The 17,568-nt window shown below is 48.5% G+C and overlaps 1 protein-coding gene across 32 annotated transcripts in view; it reads left to right on the top strand.

The window, feature by feature from the left end:
- The window catches only part of LOC149370499 (uncharacterized), a 586,025-nt gene that overhangs the window by 295,052 nt on the left and 273,405 nt on the right, over positions 1-17,568 (top strand). For all 32 annotated transcript variants that reach the window (XM_089561750.1, XM_089561766.1, XM_089561742.1 and 29 more), the window contains exon 3: positions 5,898-6,072. In XM_089561750.1, coding sequence (XP_089417876.1) covers positions 6,020-6,072 — 53 coding nt within the window. In that variant the 5' untranslated portion in view covers positions 5,898-6,019. The remainder of the gene's footprint in view (positions 1-5,897; positions 6,073-17,568) is intronic.

A 17,568-nucleotide genomic window follows, 5' to 3' on the forward strand; every position in this document is an offset into this window, starting at 1 on the left:
CACACACACACACCGTCTTTTCTCGTAAAGGGACTAGTAATGCTTCAGCATTAAAAAGTCGCCCTGTATGCAGCCGGTATATATTCCTTCGCCGCGTAGGTATAAATTATTTGCACATTAATCAACACTGCCTTAGCTACCCCTCCCCGCAGCAGGTCTTCCTTGTTAGCATTGCGGTGACTCATCCGTGTAGCGCTCTACATCGATCCTTGTCGGCTTCTCCTCCGAACTGCAGAGCTGTGTAAACACTCCCTCTCTGACCCACCCTGATTAAATCGTCGTTGTTTACGTCGCGAGCGCCCAGGGACAAATTACTGGGCCGAGCGCGGGGGTCGCCCGTGTTCTTCTACGGGGCGCCGATATCCTTGCCGCGAGCAAACGCGGCGCCCTGATGGAAAAACAAGGGCGCTGTAATCCCCGTTCTTTCTTTTTCTTATTTTCGCCAAGCAAAGCCAGCATGAATGCCTGGAAGTCCTGTAGGAAGTGGGTCATTTGTATTCGGCCTTTTTCTCTGCATCCCTGTCCTTGCCTTCGGCCCCGCGATCGAATTCAACGCAGAGCCGGGCTAGCCGCCTCGCGTACCCTTATAAAAAAATTATTTAGACAGTCTGTCCAAGGAGTTTTGTGTATAAAGTGTGTGGACTCTCTATAGACAAATCCTGTAGACTAGTCTACAGGCAATACAGATCCTATTGACTGTGTATAGACAATGTATAGGTTTATGGCCATGCACTTTTAGTAGGCTTTTTTCCATAGACAGTCTATAGGCTACGATACGAATAGAGAACGAGAAATATCTACAGGATGGCAATAGTGTAAAGAATTCAATAGACAGACTATATATAATTTTTATAAGGGATAAAGGCGCAAGTGCACCTTCACGGGGACGGATATGCGGCGAGACTTTGTTTACACCATAAGCGAGCTTTGATTTGACATTCTCGTTGTCAGATCCACGCGTCGCAGGCTAAAGACAAAAAAAAAAAGAATAAGAAAATATGAGGTGTCATGCTCTTTCAGAAGTGCCGTCGCATTTGCAGATGCGCTTTACGAAGTTTCGCCGGCAAAGGTTAGCGAGTGTTGGGTCGTAAGCGTTAGTATAGGCTTTTAGCATAGCGGAGACTTACTAGCGGAAACGTAACGCATACCGTATTACAGGAAGCCGGCTCCGCACTCGCAGTCGCTCTGCCTTGCACCGCCCCTGCCACGTACTGCGCGGACAATAAACGTCCGGTAAACGGGCATATATCTATGCTAGTACGTCTTCTGTGTGCTAAATCTATCTCTCTAGAATCGGCTGCAGTGATCCCAAGTCAGGGCCGAATGGGGGAAGACAAACCTATTATGAGATGGTCTTATGCGCTCATCATTGAGTGCCACGGCCTACGAAGAGCAATGCCCACGGGCGCACCTTTTGACGCAGTGGTCGGAGCGCAGAGCACGGACGACCCTTGGGCTCTCGCCCCTCATTACGGCAGTTGCTCTTTCGTCCTTGGGGCTTCCCTGGTTCTCTCGGAATAGCTACAGGGAGGGGGATTTCTCGTGACGTCAGCAGCTTTGTTTTAGTGATTTTTATTGTGGCTCAGAGCGCGGCATGGCTGGTGCCATTGCCACAACAACGCCTGAGAACTTCGACTGTACACGCCCATTAAAGTGCAATTTGGCGGATGTTGCTACAAGATAGTTTAGGCATTACTCTGTTAAGTCTCTCCCGCGAAGTCTCTCTTTTTTTTTTTTTTCTGCCCGTGCCTTGCGCACATGCCTCATATGGTTCTTGTTTTACGACTTATTTTTGAACGGCCGAAGGCGCGAATAACGCATTGGTTGTGTTGTGTGCCTATGAAAAAAATTACAGAGAATGCTTACAACATCCGATTCAGTCCGAAAGCGCGGCCATTTTTTTTTTTTTTTTTGCAAAGGCTGTTTTTACTGATTTTACACGAATGAGTGACTGATGATGACGAAATGACTGATTCAGTTTGCTGCCTTTTTTTTTTTTGAGCGGACGGGCAAGAAACAGTTTTGCTCGCGGCAGAACCGTCGGATTAGTGCTGCCTAGAAGACGTCGATGAGCGGGCAGTGCTGCGGGATGGAGAGCTCGTAGCTCGCGATAGGCACATACTCTGCGCATACACGCAAGAAACGATTTTGCTAGGCTCTCAACGTCCGGATTGGTGTTTTTGCACTAAAGTTCGCACCCTTCTGCTCACCAATGAATACAGCTGCAGAGAGCCATGATAAGTTGTCAGTTTTTTACGCATTTGTGTTATCATTGTTATAACTAAAGAAAAGCAGTGCAGGAATTTGTAGCTTTGAGAAATTACTACCGAATGTGGCAAAATCATTGAGCGCCGCGCAGTCGTTGGCATGCCAATGCAGTCGTGTTGGCTGAGCGACGGCATGTAAAGAACGCAAAAGCAAAAAATTCAGGGGGCACTTTGGCTGTCTAAAGTGCTGCAATGCGAAAGGGTTTCCTGGCGTTCCGTTTTTTTTTATTTTTCTTGCTTTTCATATATATTTTTTTTTCATTTTATTGTTTAAATGTTTTGTTTCTTTTCTTATTTTTATTTTATATAATTTACTTTTCTTTTCATTTTTGTAAATGAAACCCATGCATTCACTAGGTATGCCTTTATTCATGCTGCAACCCTGAGCCTTCTTGTCGGAATGGTAGCGTCTCCACATCAAATGCAAAAGGCCCTGGTTCGATTCCCATCCTGGACACAGTTTGTTTATAACCCCATAAACCAAACCATAAGTAGTGACGCCGAAACGCATACACACTTGCTAACATTCCTTAGTCACGACAGTATGAGGCATTAAAGGCTTTCGCCTTTTACGCCACCCAACGCGGGTAAAAGTTGTACGAACACAAGCTGATGATATGCGTGCGATAGTTTGGGCAGTTCGCTGCGTGCGCTGCCGGTTTAAGCGTCAGAGTTAGGGGCCCGGAAGAGGGAAGAGATTCGCCATTTGAAGCGACTGCATCTGGGCTAATCTGATGGCGGATTTTGAAACTGAGCCCCACGTTAAGAGGATTTAATTTTACGTGTGAACATGGGGCACAGCTATAAACTGTCGTCCGTGTTTACGACCGGCTAATCGAACAATTGCGTGTTAGTGGCGCGGGATTAGCGGCTTATAAAATCCGGGCTGGTATAATACTGGGGGTGTCGTCCAGTTCTGCTCCATTTTCATTTGGTCACGTTCTTGGCACGATGTTTCAACCAGTGTTCGCGATTACTGATTTCAAATGTTTGGCCTTTAGAAGTGGTGTGTTTTAGTGAGATACGGGTTCCTCGGCGCGCTTTTTTTTCTTTTACTTTTTGCTCGAGCAGGCGCTTCCGGGTACACGCGGAATATACGGTTGCCTTCGTTAATAATTCTATTTGCTGCGTAAATTCTGATTCGAGCTGAAAAACAACAAAAAAAAACAGCAAAAAGAGGCAGGATTGTCAATTAAGTGTTCTGGAATAAACGAAGATCGAGCTTGCCTGATTAGTGCGCCGTGCGGACAAAAAAACTCGCTTTATTGCGGTATTCAGAGGTAGCCGAGGTACTACACTGCGCGCGAGTACACTAGTCTTCCTTGTCACCTAGAAGAAGTCGACCAGTATTCGTCATTACCCTTTAGTCATTAATAAATTTTACGTTACCGCTTGAAATGTATGTATTGAAATTCCAGGACCTCTATTCATTATTTCTTATTTCTTTTAATTTACTGTGCATTTTTCTTTTTCTGCCTTTTTCTGCGATTCCCGTACCCTGCACAGAGAAGTATGTTGGCGGGTTCAACAGATATCTTCTTTTTCACTAATAGACTCTCTCTCTCTCTCTCTCTCTCTCTCTATCTCTTTCTTCTCGCATGAAAGAGGAAAGATGGTGTTGGGGGTGCGGCGCCGTGTGAGGAAGCCCTCACGTAACTGAATGTCTTCTGCAATTTGTAGCAGACGACATGACGTTTAGGAATTTTCACCACAATTCTCGTGCTGCGCGTAAGGTGCTCAAATTTAATTGTTTACCTTGCTTGTTATTTCTTCACTCCGAGCATAAAAACACTGGCCATTTAAAACGAACGACCTTTTGTCTTTAGTGAGAATGAACGTACTGAGCGGCAGGGCAAACCCACTGTTAGTATGTCCGGTGCGGCGCGGTATACGTATATAGCCGCGCGCCTGTGCAAGCGATCTTCGGAAGATGCAACGGCGTAATCGACGCCAAAGGACCTAGCAAAGTCAACCAAAGGACGGGGCAGGCTTTTGTATTGGGCACTCGACAATATATCCCATTCACAGTGACACTCAGGTGAAGGAGAAATGAGCAGAAGAGTATATAGCCAACCTTTTCACTCAGAAGAAACCTCAGCAGTCTTGCAGGCACTGCGGAACCAGGGTGGTGGAGAGCCAAACGTAAAAATACTGGAAAATATCTATAGGGGCTGCACACCCGCCATAATGCTCCACAGAGACGGCAATACAATTCCAGTAAGAAAGGGTGTCAGGCAGGGAGACACGACCTCGCCAATGCTATTCACCGCCTGTTACCAAGAAATATTCAGAGGCTCGGATTGGGAACAGTTGGAGATAAGAGTTAATGGAGAATACCTTAGCAATCTGCGATTCGCTGATGACGTTGCCTTGCTAGGTCACTCAGGAGATGAGCTGCAAAGAATGATCAATGAGTTAGGCAAGCAGAGCAGAATTGCGGGGCTAAAAAAAAACATGCAGATAACCAAAGGAATGCTCAATAGTCTCGCAAGAAAACAGCAGTTTACTAGGTAGCGAGGTGCAGGAAGTCGTATGGGAATATGTCTGCTTAGGGCAGGTAGTGACAGCAGATCCGGGCCACGAGAGTGAATTAGCTAGAAGAATGAGATTGGGATAGAGCGCATTGGGCAGATACTCTCAGGTCATGAACGGCAGTTTACCAGTATCCCTCAAAAGAAAAGTATACAACAGCTGTCTTACCGGTACTCGCCTAAGCAGCAAAAACGTGGAGGCTAACGAAGACTGTTTAACTTAAATTGAGGTCAGCCCATCGAGCTATGGAAAAGAAAATGATAGGTGCGATGTTAAGAGACACGAAGAGGGCGGAGCGGGTCAGGGAACAAAAGCAGATTATGACGACATCCGAGTCTAAGTCAAGAAGAAAAAAAATGGGCTTGAGCAGGTCATCTAAAGCGAAGGAAGGATAACCGATTGTCGTTAATGGTAACCGACTAAATACGATGGGGAGGCAAGCGTAGCAGGGGATGGCAGAAACTTAGGTGGGCGTATGAGATTAAGATTGAGATTAAGATTAAGATTGAGATTAAGATTGAGATTAAGATTGAGATTGAGGTTAAGATTAAGATTGAGATTGAGATTAAGATTAAGATTAAGATTAAGATTGAGATTGAGATTAAGAAGTCTGCGGGGATAAGGTCGCCTCAGTTGGCACGGAACCAAGCTCATTGGAGAGAGATGCGAGAAGCATTTGCCTTGCAGTGGGCGCAGTAAGGCTGATGGTGATTGTAGTGATGACTAAAATACCGCAGCAAACACTCCTCTCTGTCTTTTCCTCTCTATTCTCTCTCTTTCTCCAGTTCACTGTTAACGTGAGCGACGATTTCTGTTGGGACTTCTGTATTGCGTGTCATAGCTCTGCTCTGTTCTGCATCCTGTTTTCACTTCCAGTGGAATTTTTCCTCCACCGAGTAAAAAAAAAAGTAGGCGATAGCACTGTTAGGCGCCAAACCTCTTTTTAACACGTTCATTTGAATGAAAAAAACCTTCAGATCCCGTTAATTACTGCTGGTATATTGTTTCTTATAGTTAACTAATACTCAAGCCGCTGAACCAAGCGCATCGGCGATTGCGTGTCACACTCACCGTCTCTCTCCCCCTTCTCTCTCTCCCAGCAGGTGGTGTCGAGGGTGCAGGGGAGGCGCAGCGCTGAGGCCGTCAAGAGGGATGCCGCATCGGAGCCCCGTGTTTGCGCCCCAGCTGAATAGAGGGCGCTGATCACCACACCGCTCCGCATGTTCGACCAGCATGACGACAACTGGGGATACGAGAGCCTGTACACCAGCATGTGAGTGTGGCAGCGCGTCGGTGTTCATTTCGTTTTTGTTTATTTTGTTTTAAATACCGCTGGAGGATAAGCAGTTTCCTGTAAACACGATGCGCTTGTTTCTTCTTTTCTTTAACCACTCCGTAGTTCTGGGTAAGTCCGAAATGTGCGAAAACAGATGCAGAAGCAGTGTAGCAAACTGGAGGCCCTGAAATAGCTTTAAAAAACAAATACTGTGGCTACGATAGTGCTTAATGCGAACAAATAGAACTTCTTTTTTTCCCGTTGCCAATCCATTCAGATCTGTGAAGTGAATAATGATCACCACTCGGAAATGAGTGGGGATGCATCGCCTAGCCTCCGTGATGAGTATCTGAAAGACTGTCTGGTCGTCGTCGCATTTTAGTTATTAAAATGGCCGGTGATGGTGGCACCCGTGTCGTTCTTTTTTTTTTTTCCTCCGATTTCATCTAATGAAGGCTCCGTTATCTGTGGCGGTAACCTCTTCCTTATTAGAACGAAATAATCTATCAGTACAGTCCAGCTTCAATTTGTCCTCATCATCCCATTAAAGTTGACCGGTAGGGCGTAAAATGTCTTAACGGCGACGTCCGCTCAAGGCAGTTTGCTCCGCGTAACGTTTACATATTTCCTAACACGCAAAACTTTCGCATTCATTTCTCTCCTATACGAATGTTATCCGAATGGGCTGCCGAGTTGGGGCCCCAAAGAATGTGTCTTGTGTGGTCGCGTGGTTCTGGTAGGCGTGGCCTATGTAGGCCTTGGAGCAGGCGCTCTCTCGTAAGCAGGGGTAATAGTGGGGTGCACACGATCCCACGCGTAAGGAACGACCTCTCCGTGCTAGCGAATGGCGGGCGGATGTGCTCCGTTGCAGCAGTTGTTGTAGCGCACACATACACACTCACAAAGGCGCGCACACACACGCACACACGCACAAACGCGCGCGCGCGCATGCACGCACGCGCACACACACGCACACAGATAGACATAAGCACGCACGCATAGACACACACACGCACAGACACACGCACATACGCATAGACAGCCGCCGCGGTGGCCCAGTGGTTATGGTGCTCGGCTGCTGTCCCGAAAGACGCGAGTTCGATCCCTGCCGCGACGGCTAGAATTTCTTTGGAGGAGAAATTCTAGAGGCCCGTGTACTGTGCGATGTCAGTGCACGTTAAAGAACCCCAGGTGGTCGAAATTTCCGGAGCCCTCCGCTACGGCGTCTCTCACAGCCTTAGTCGCTTTGGGACGTTAAACCCCATAAACCAAACACGCATAGACACACACACGCACACACGCATAGACACACACAGCTAGGCACACACGCGCAGACACACACAGACATAGACACGCACACGTATACATTCAAGGACAGCGCTCCGTGGATCCTTACAACCAGGGTGTTCTTAAAACAAGTTTCTGCCGTTCGGTTGCAAAGAATGATTGATTGATTGATTGATTTATTGGGGTTTAACCTTGAGGATACGTGATCCCCCCGTTTGGAAAAAGTTTGCTTGCCACTACACGGGAGTTTCCAGCTGGTTGGTGAAGCATAATAACACTTCTCTCGTTGCTCCCTCGCTGTGCAGCCTTTATTGCCTGACCCCGGCGTCGTTCTGCCGCGCTGTTCGGACTGTGTCTGGCAGGAAGGAATCGTCGGAAACATTAAAGCGCGTCCTCGATGCCTGCTGTTTTGCGGCTCGAATGTCGTACCTTTTCTCCTCTCCCCCCCCCCCCCCCCCCCCCCCCCCATGGGCTCTGCTTTCCGCAGAGACCTTCGCAGACAGAGGCCGCGCTGTTCGTCCCCCCCTGGCCGAAGGCTTGCGCCCAACAAAGGACGATGCGGGCCGCTTTTCAACTGCGCCAGATGAAAAACAGGCGCACGGGCGACGCGCGACACAAAAGGGGAAATAGTTAAAAGAAAAAAAAACACCGTGTTTCGAGTCGCGCGCGCGTCTCTTGTTCACATTGGAAATGAAACACAAAACGCCGGAGCTTGTCTCGTCATTTTTTTTTCAGCTGTGCCCGGCAGCTCCTCGCGTGTTTAGTATCGATTTCTTTCTTTCTTTCTTTCTTTTTTTACCGGAGCAACCAAGTAGTTGAGACTATGTTTTAATTTTTTTTTTTTTACACCGCAACGCTGTGCAGGTTTAGAGAAAATTTCGTCGTTGAGGCAGATGTGGGAGATGAGGTATGGAATGTACCGACGAAGGACAATAGCAAAAAAAAAAAAAGAAGAAACGAGCAGTCATGGCAGGAGTAGTACATCGCAGGCTCCTGAAAACACGTGCACGGGGGCAACTTTATCCGTCGCACCATGGCGCAGTGCCAAGCCATACCTCGAGGCACTCAACCCGCGTCGCAGGTGTAACCCTTTGAGGTGCTTTGCGCTTTGCATCAAGCGGCCATGGCTATCTATACAAGAGTGTACATTGAAAATTCACTGCTTTTTCTCTGTGTGTGCTCCAGCTAGCAGAAAAATCTTTTTTGCTCCAGGCAAATGTAGCATCCTACATTACGTGAGTGCGCTGCCTTTCTATGCCAACTAGCGAACTCAGTTAATGAATGAATCAATTTTTACTGAGGTAGAGGAAGACCTGCGGCAATAAAGCATCAAAACCGTGAAATCTAGAAGCGCTTCCCGTGTGGTTCTCTTTCTCTTGTCCCGTCCTTTTGCGCAGTTACTTTTTGTTCTCAAAACCGTGAGTTTGGTAGCGCCTCCTTCGACATGTTCGTGCTGGCAGATTTTTTAGCCAGTAATAATATTTCTTGTTCGGAATTTTCTTTGCCGTATGCACACATTTTCGAGGTAGAGAGTAAATCTTCGATTCCTCCAGTACTCGTCAGACAAATCCTGGCATTCCAATGTCACAATGCCCAGCCGTCGTGCCCCTGTGTACAAAATTTTTACATGCCTCAGAAGGAATTGACCGTTGATTTTTTTTTTTAGTTGGAAAACTATGCACTGGCTTTCTTGAGGCCGGATATACTATTTAGTTGAGAAGATAGTTGTTTGGAATCGAATTAACAATAGGTCCCTAAGGCGTTAAACCTCCATGTACGCGATCCTGCCCGTGCTAGAACAAAATAGACACGGCGAGAAGCTTTGCCTTCCAGCTTCGTCTGGCAGGCGAGAGTTCACCTGTCGTCGTAAGTGTGTGTAATTCGAATTTGATAAACAAGTCGTTTATTTGCTTCCAGGGTGAATTTGATGGGAGGTTCAAGATGAACTGCGTAATTTACACACACTGAATCAAGCAGCAGATATCAATTCCAGACACTGAGCAAACACGCTGACGAAATTAATTTTTTGTTCGCTGTTATTGCGCTGCATGAACTTTTAACTCTGTTGAATCACTCACAAGCACCCCCCCCCCCCCTCGTTGTACAAGGTTTGGTAACGGTCAAATATTTTGGGTGAATCCCCCAAGGTGGAGTAGATTTGTAATAAAGGGTTAATTACTCATTGACATCCACACTAGCGCAGCCATACGGCTACAAAGGCAAGCTATACAGCTTTCAATTCAATTCAGTTTTATTTCGAATCTCTTTTACGGAAAATACAAAACACTTTTTGGTCCCATAGCCAAAGGCTAGTTCGGGTCCAAGTACACAAAATATGTAAAAGCAAATTCAAAAACGGCAGAAAACTGCTTTCTCAGAAACTTCGTAGCTAAAGAAAAATTCTTCCTGGTCCAGGTTTTGAACCCGGGACCACCGCTACACCGGAGCAGTCGCTCTACCAATTGAGCCAACCGGGACGGCAAGCTTATGGTAGAACGAGAGCGAATTGATCAATAACTGAGTTGGTCAAATATTTAGGTGAATCCCCCAAGGCGGAGTTTATTTCTAATAAGGGAGTAATTACTCATTGACATCCACCCTAGCGCAGCCATACGGCTACAAAGGGAAGCTATACAGCTTTCTCAGAAACTTTAGTTTGGTAGGTCTGGTAACAGTGTGACGCTCTGAATCCGGTCCGTGCGCCACCGGAGGCGAGGGTCGGGTAGTCGCCGAGAAGACGTAAACATACAAACAGCGGACGCTGGATGCGTCCGCGACGTCGGCCTCAGCGGGCCCTAATCGCAGCCTCCGTGCGCGCATCCGGCGCAAAAGACGTCGGCAGCTCGGGCGTCAGACATCCGCCCAGCTTCCCGTCACGATGCGAAGAAGCGGCGTGCGCGCACTGGAAGCGTTCTTCGAATGCTACCTCGTGGCACGAACCCTGTAAACTGTTGGCATCCCTGCCTTCTCTGCCTTCTGTGCATTACTGGTTCAGTTCTGGTTATTTTGCCCATTTTTGATGCCGCTGAAGCACGGTAGAGAGGAGTGAGTGGTTAAAGCTCTGTACAGACATGTGGCTCGCTCCAAGGATTATACATGGATCAGGCTGGGCCTCAGCACCAAAACAGCACGTTGTTCAGATCGCGCAATACTTGGTACGCAGCCTCAGGCTTGAGGTAAGAAAATGTTCTAGCAGTCTCCTTAGCCCACTTATGGTGGCGTTGTTGTTCGCAGCTGGTGTACGCGGGGCACTTTGATCGGGACACTTTGAATAGGATACTCTGCGCCGACACCAGCTACCACGGGAAAAGTCCCACATGCGAGAGTCGTTGCAAAAGAAAAGAACCCATAAAAATGTATAACTCAGAAACAAAGATCAGTTTGATATATACGTAACTGCAAAGTGTCAAATGGGACTCGGTATACAGGCTGTTTGAAGAGGGCGACTCGGGCGGTAAAATGGTTACATTTAAAACTGGTGTTTACACCAGAAACCTTTAGGCCAACCCGTGGTATATGATTGGATAACTTCACTCCACGAAGTGCTGCCGCATATTCCATCATGCAGTAGGCACCTTCTCGTTGTGCCTCCCGTAACGGAGGTCGCATAGAGGCCCATGCATTCTTGAACGCTGTCAACTATTCCTGTTAATGTAAGGGTGCAGCTCTGTTACTCAAAAGAGCTTAGAGTAGTTGTAGTGGGGTGGGTGAAGCTTTGAAGTATTAAGGGACGTTGGCCCGCGTCACGATGTTCGGCATCACTACGGGCATGCACTGACGCAAGGCAGATATGGATTGATATTGCCCTGTGAGCAGGCGCGCACCTATGTACACGGATGTACAAAAGTCAGCGCACGCGCGAGTCCAGACAGCGGTAGACCTGACGAGGAAAAGGGAAAATATAACGGGGTTGTCATCCTGCATTAAGAAAGGTTCTTCGCGAACCTGCTGGAAAGCTTCGTCTGCGAACTTTGTGGCGTACCCTCGTAGCGTCGGACGCGCGTTGTGCCTACGACTTATTGTTTGGGCCCTCTCGGACTCCGTCCAGCAGAGGTGTCTGTTGCTGCAAGTATGAGCCATATATGAGCGAACGGCAACGTCGTGAGCGAGCACCGCTGAGTGAATTTCCGCCTTTACGGCTGAGCTTTAATCACGGGAGCGCCCACCGGAGGGGAGGGGGGGCGCAGCGTTGTTTCTCGTCTTTGCACGGAACGGTCCATGGCCGAGAGCAGCCTCGATCGGGAAAAAGCATACGCGTTCGCTGTTGCGGTAATTGCAATGATCACGCGAGGGGCAATCAATAAGTGGCGGCGAATAAATCCCCAAGCATGTTCCTCATTACGTGCGAGCCGTTGCGCTAGAAGCTCCTGTACTCTTGCTGTGATGTACATCGTTTGCGGCCTTCGGAACAGCGTGGATTATCATCGCTAATGTCGCGTGCAAGTGCAGCTCTCATTGAGCCTTTGCGTGCTTGGCGCATTCATGTTGGCATCGATATATTCTTGCGAGCGAACACATTGCGCTCGGAACACTGCAAGCAACAGCAGCGGTATAATCCAGAGCTTATGCAGGCTATCGCTGACACAAATCACACAAAGGGCTTTGCGCCGTTCTCTGAGGTGAAGAAAGTGACAGCTATGTATATATCCTTCCCGCTCCCCCCCCCCCCTCCCGCCTTTATCTATTCTTTTCTTTACAGCGTAAACTGTAATAGCTTTGTAAAAGCCATTTAGCAGAAACAATTCAAGGGGTACAACGACAGTCGTGTAACGCGTTACGCGTAACGTGTTTCTGTCGGTGGACACCACCGCCACGTACCCCAAAGCGTGATCGGCCGCCGCGGTGGCTCAGTGGTTATGGTGCTCGGCTGCTGACCCGAAAGACGCGGGCTCGATTTCGGCCGCGGCGGCTGAATTTCTTTGGAGGAGAAATTCTACAGGCCCGTGTACTGTGCGATGTCAGTGGACGTTAAGGAACCCCAGGTGGTCGCAATTTCCGGAGCCCTCCACTACGCCGTCTCTCATAGCCTGAGTCGCTTCGGGGCGTTAAACCCCATAAACCAAACCAACCAACCCAAAGCGTGATCAAAGTGTCTGCTGACCCAGGGAGCCAGTTACGCTCCTTTCCTTTAAACCAATAGATGGTTTAGACTGCGATTATTACAAAAGTGGGAACTAGACTATTCGCTTCTTGCGAGCGGGTCCTGGAGTCCGTGAAGATGCCCGGAAGACGATCTAACCGAAGACTACACGCAGGAGGAGGCAGAGTATGCATGTGAGCGTATCGACTCCAGAACGGGCCTTTGAGCCGCCCAACCGGGCAGTCGCCTGTGAAACGTCACAATGGGCCTGCCTCTCCAGACCTCTCATACGCTAATGCCAATCACCTTTCGTTGATAAATGCACTAAGCCGGTAAGCTTAGACCTACCAGTTTTTTTGTGTTGTTTTTTTTTTTTCCATTGATATGAGTGTTTCTTTTGCTCCTGCCTGCCTTGCGTCATGCGGCGTCTACGGTTTCCCGACTCGCTCGACGCGCTGCTATAGCGCGGAAGTCGATCAAGGTCAGCGCATGCGCGTTTGTTTTTCCTGTGCATGCGCGAACGCCGTCGCCTCCCGCATCCGTCGTCGCGGCGTCGCCTCCATACCGGCCGCTCGCGCCGTAACACAGCGCTGTGCCCATTAACGCGGCAGGCGCTCCGTAAATCGCCAGCTGAACTACGTGTCTGCGGACTCGAAGGGCAACGGCGTTGCGCGTCGGCCCGCGAGCTTTCATCCCATTTCGTCTCCCTCGGATGCACAGCGGGCAAATCGAGCGGCACCCGTTGCGCCAGCGCGGCGATGAGCCTCGCTGCACATCATGCGCAGCTATGCCTTGAAGCGCGGGGCCAAAGCGCACAGCTGCGTGAGTGAGCCGGTCGCGGTGAACGCGAAAGCAGTTGGGGCTGTGCGCGCGTGCGCGCGGAAAATCAGAGCGGGATGCTTATTAATTGCGAGCAAATGCTCACCGTTTGTCCTTGTCGCTGAGTGTGAAGAGCCGTGCCCGCGGATATTGACTGGCCGTGTATACAGCGCAGCCTACAACCAGTACGCGGCGGTTGTATGGGACCCCCATAATAAAAAAGATATCATACAACTCGAGCGTGTGCAAAGAAAAGCTGTGCGATTTATATTTGGAAAATATAGAAGACACGATTCCCCATCTACGCTTATGAAGCAACAAAACATTCACAGCCTAGAATCCCGAAGGAAGGTTAGTCGCCTCATCTTGCTTCATCACTGCCTGCAAGGTAAAATAAAAATGAAGTTGCCTAATTGCGTCAAAGTTCATTGTACGAGAAGAACCAGACATACGCAGGAACACTCACTGGCACCAATTTTCGCCCGCACAAACACATTTAAAAATAGTTACTTCCCTAGAACTGTATCCGAATGGAATGCATTACCTTCTCATATTTTTCTGTCCAGCAATTTTGTAGCAGAATTGGAACGTCATCTCTTTATTTCATGAGTTTTGTTTGTTTTGTGTTGCTATGCCTGTCTATATATTCAATCCTGATTGATTGTCTGACTTATTATTTTTTTTCTCTATGCATATGCTTGTCATTTTTTGTATTGAAAAGTGTTTGAATGTGCCCCTCCTGCTAGGACCATGCATGGTCCGCAGTATTTCAAATACAAATACAATACAGACGATGACGATGAAGAAAGACAGGAACACACGAGCGCTAACTTGCAACCGTTTATAAAGAGCACAGCGGAATATATTTACTATGAACCGGCGTGCAGTTCGTAATAAATTGTTGCAAGTTAGCGCGCGTGTGTACCCGTCTTTCTTCGCCGTCCTTGCCTGGTTGTACGCTGAAAATTTCATGTCGCCATACCAACACGAGCAAACTGCAACGTTATAGTGAGCTGTTGTCAGCGCGCCCAGTGACGTTAGTGGAGACAGACTTCGTAATTCTAGGGAAAGGGATGGTGTGTGCTATAGTTTAGAGCGGCAAATACTATGTCGGACTTTCTATACGTCGCTCAGCATACCGCTAGCGCGCATCAAGGGCACATTGACGTTTCACTGGAGGCAGTTTTCGTCTCGCCGCGCTCAGCTGAGTTTTCGACATGACTCATGAGAATGAGTTGTGGTGACAGCTTTTCGGGAACCTATTGCTTGCAGCTGTCTTCTTTGGCCACCCGAAGCCATCGGCCTTCATCTTCAAACACAAAGTTTCTTCTCTTTCACAGTCGCTTCTTCCAAGGGGCAAAAAAATGGGTGGGGAAGGTGGTGGATAACCTAGCAGTTTATGGTAGATTGCTGGTTAGCTGGATCCTGTGTAGATTAGAGGATTTTGTCGTGGCGCTAAATATGCTTCCTGTTAGTAACTGTAGCTATTGACTGGTATAGCAGCCGTTACTAACCTTTCCGTTACTAACTGCGGGTAGCAGCCGTTACTAATTCATTGGTTTAGTAACTGCTACCAAGCTCCCGTAACTGACTGCAGTTACTAACAGGGTAATAACATGTGACGACCAGTTACTACCCCGAAGTTAGTAAGTACTATCTTTTTTTCTAAGAGTGTCTCATACCGATTCTTGATTTTGGGAAAAGGAGGACAGGGTTTTGGGTTAAAGTATTGTTTGGGTCTTGGGATTGTTGTAGCTGACCGTTGATCGTTGTATTGCTCTAGCGACGAGCTGAAGACCAGGTTCTACTGCCGAGTTCCAGACGGCGGCAATTGTATGCTCCAGGACACAGACGCATCACAGCATACCTCGCAGCCATACGCACAACTCTATATAGTGCTTGTTAGGAGCTTGAATGGCGCGGGACATTTAAATGCACGGGAAAGAAGGTCATGGTTTATGCGCGACCTAACACGTTCGCATATTCGAAGGGAAAAAACGGAGCAAGAGTTAGAGCATGCGGGTGAGATTTGGTGAGGATATCAGTGGGGGGACTTCGGAGTGGTGTAGTAAAACAGCGTCTATAGCTGCCATGACGCGTGTAACGTGTGCCATGTGCGCAAACACGGGCGGCCCTATATCTATAGCCGCAGCTGCACTCGCACAGAACGGGCGCACCTGTGGGCTCTCCGAGCATCCCCGGCGATGTAGAGGTCTCTCGTTGGGCGAGTTCTGGCGCTGAGCGGAGCACTTCGGGTTACGAATTCACGGAGCAATAAAAGCGTCGGTGCTGTCACCGCCGCCAGAATCCACTCACCTGCTGCGCAGGTGCTTTCACAGGCCTGCAGACGCGACGTTTAGGAGCGCTGGTGTTACATCATCCACGCTGGAACACCACTCGCGACGGGCAATCCGACGCTTAGGGAACGGGCAAGTGGTTATACTCGTTTTTTTTTTTTTCCTTGCTCCCAGGTTTAGGTGCAGTGAGGCGTTTAATTTAGAAGTTTACAGTTTCCTTTTGCTGTAATAATTTCTTATTCCTTTGTCATTTTCCCCAACAGCCGCTGGAAAGTTGGCTGCAGTAGGACGCGTACTGCACAGCCTGTACATGGAGGAAGTCTCTTCTCGCGAATCATTCATGCAGCCTCTCGGCGGTGAACGTAATACACTATAGCACTGGAGTCGCTAAACCGGGCTCACTGTAGACTCCCGGCCTCTCGCGGCTTTACAGTACTGAAGGAAGGCGTGCTTTCTGTTAAGAAAATAGCGTGTCATTTTCATTAGACAGCTTTATAGTATTCGCTTTTCGTTACTATCAGTTCTGATTTTCGCATTGGTGCGCGACTTTGGCTATCGGCATTTTGGAATTCGTACGCGAGTCCTCCTGGAAACTCGCGACTTTTGCACCACTGGCCTAAGACCGTGCCGAATCACAATAGTCGGAAGCCTTTTGGCGTTCCGTGGGCTTGCTTGCCATTATTTGCATGACACGATGTGAGCGCCGCCTGCGCTGCTTATGGCTCTTTTTTTTTTTTTTTCGAAGCACCATGGAAGGAGCTCCAATACTTTTTGGTAGGTTCCTTGATTGCTTGCGTTACCCCTTGGTTGTCTGGTCGCACATGTTCCGCGTATTTATAATCGCACGTGTCGCACTGCGCAAACCTTCGGGCATTTATAATCGCATATGTCGAACTGCGCAAAGTTTTGGACATGAAGTGGTAGCCGCGACACACATAAACACGTCCGACTTCCAGTGTATACGACTCAGACTATGTATTCGCGTGTCCGAACTTGGCAAGGCTGGTTTAGCCTTGGAAAGCCTGGCTTTACTTTCTGCAGCTTTGCATAGGACACGAGAAACAACGCGCGCTGATTTAAACTTGCCGAGAAAAAGACGCTGTTGTTATAGGCTGTGATGGGTTTCTGCTCGACTGGCACCTGTCATGTTTGTTTGCGCGCAAGGAGATTTAAACTGCTAAATAATTTGCACCTGCAGTTTTCGTTGCCTGCAGTAAGTTGTTTGAGTATGCGTACGCTTTATGGCGCGCTTCTGTTTCTGAATTCCACGCTCAGCCTTCTATCGAGCCGCCGCGGTGGCTCAGTAGCTATGGTGCTCGGCTGCTGGCCCGAAAGACGCGGGTTCGATCCCGGCCGCGGCGGCTGAATTTCTTTGGAGGAGAAATTCGAGGCCCGTGTACCGTGCGATGTCAGTGCACGTTAAAGAACCCCAGGTGGTCGAAATTTCCGGAGCCCTCCACTACGGCGTCTCTCATAGCCTTAGTCGCTTTGGGACGTTAAACCCCATAAACCAACCAAACCTTCTATCGGAGGCATATCGACACGAATCTTTGTAGTACTTATTCATTCTTCAAAGCTGCCGGCACGCCGCTTTATCACTTTGTTTGTGATGCAAGACGCGACCAGATTTTTCTCGATTGATCGCATCTAGGCGAAGCCCATTCTACGTTGTTCCAGAATGTTCTAATAACTTTCCAAGCTTTATCTCGAAAGTTCGCTACCAGCTTTAAAAAGAGCACGGCCGAGAGCGACGGGGATTCTGTTCGACGACCGCCGGGCACGCTTGTTGCTTTCGCCGCCGCCGAGTTATTCAGGCTATTGTAGGTGCAACTCAGCCCAAATGAAGAGTTTTGTTTGGAAGCCATTCTCGCTGTCTTCCTGCTCTCCGGGCTGCAGTCACCACTACGTGGCAATATAATCTGGCTCGAATTTCATTAGGATCCTTAGAAATCCATTGAATATGAACGAAACATTCATCCTCAGCCTCTGGAGCCGATGACTTCCGTGAGC

This window comes from Amblyomma mixtum, chromosome 1, assembly GCF_055824585.1.
Source record: "Amblyomma mixtum isolate Tamu chromosome 1, ASM5582458v1, whole genome shotgun sequence".
NCBI lineage: Eukaryota > Metazoa > Arthropoda > Arachnida > Ixodida > Ixodidae > Amblyomma > Amblyomma mixtum.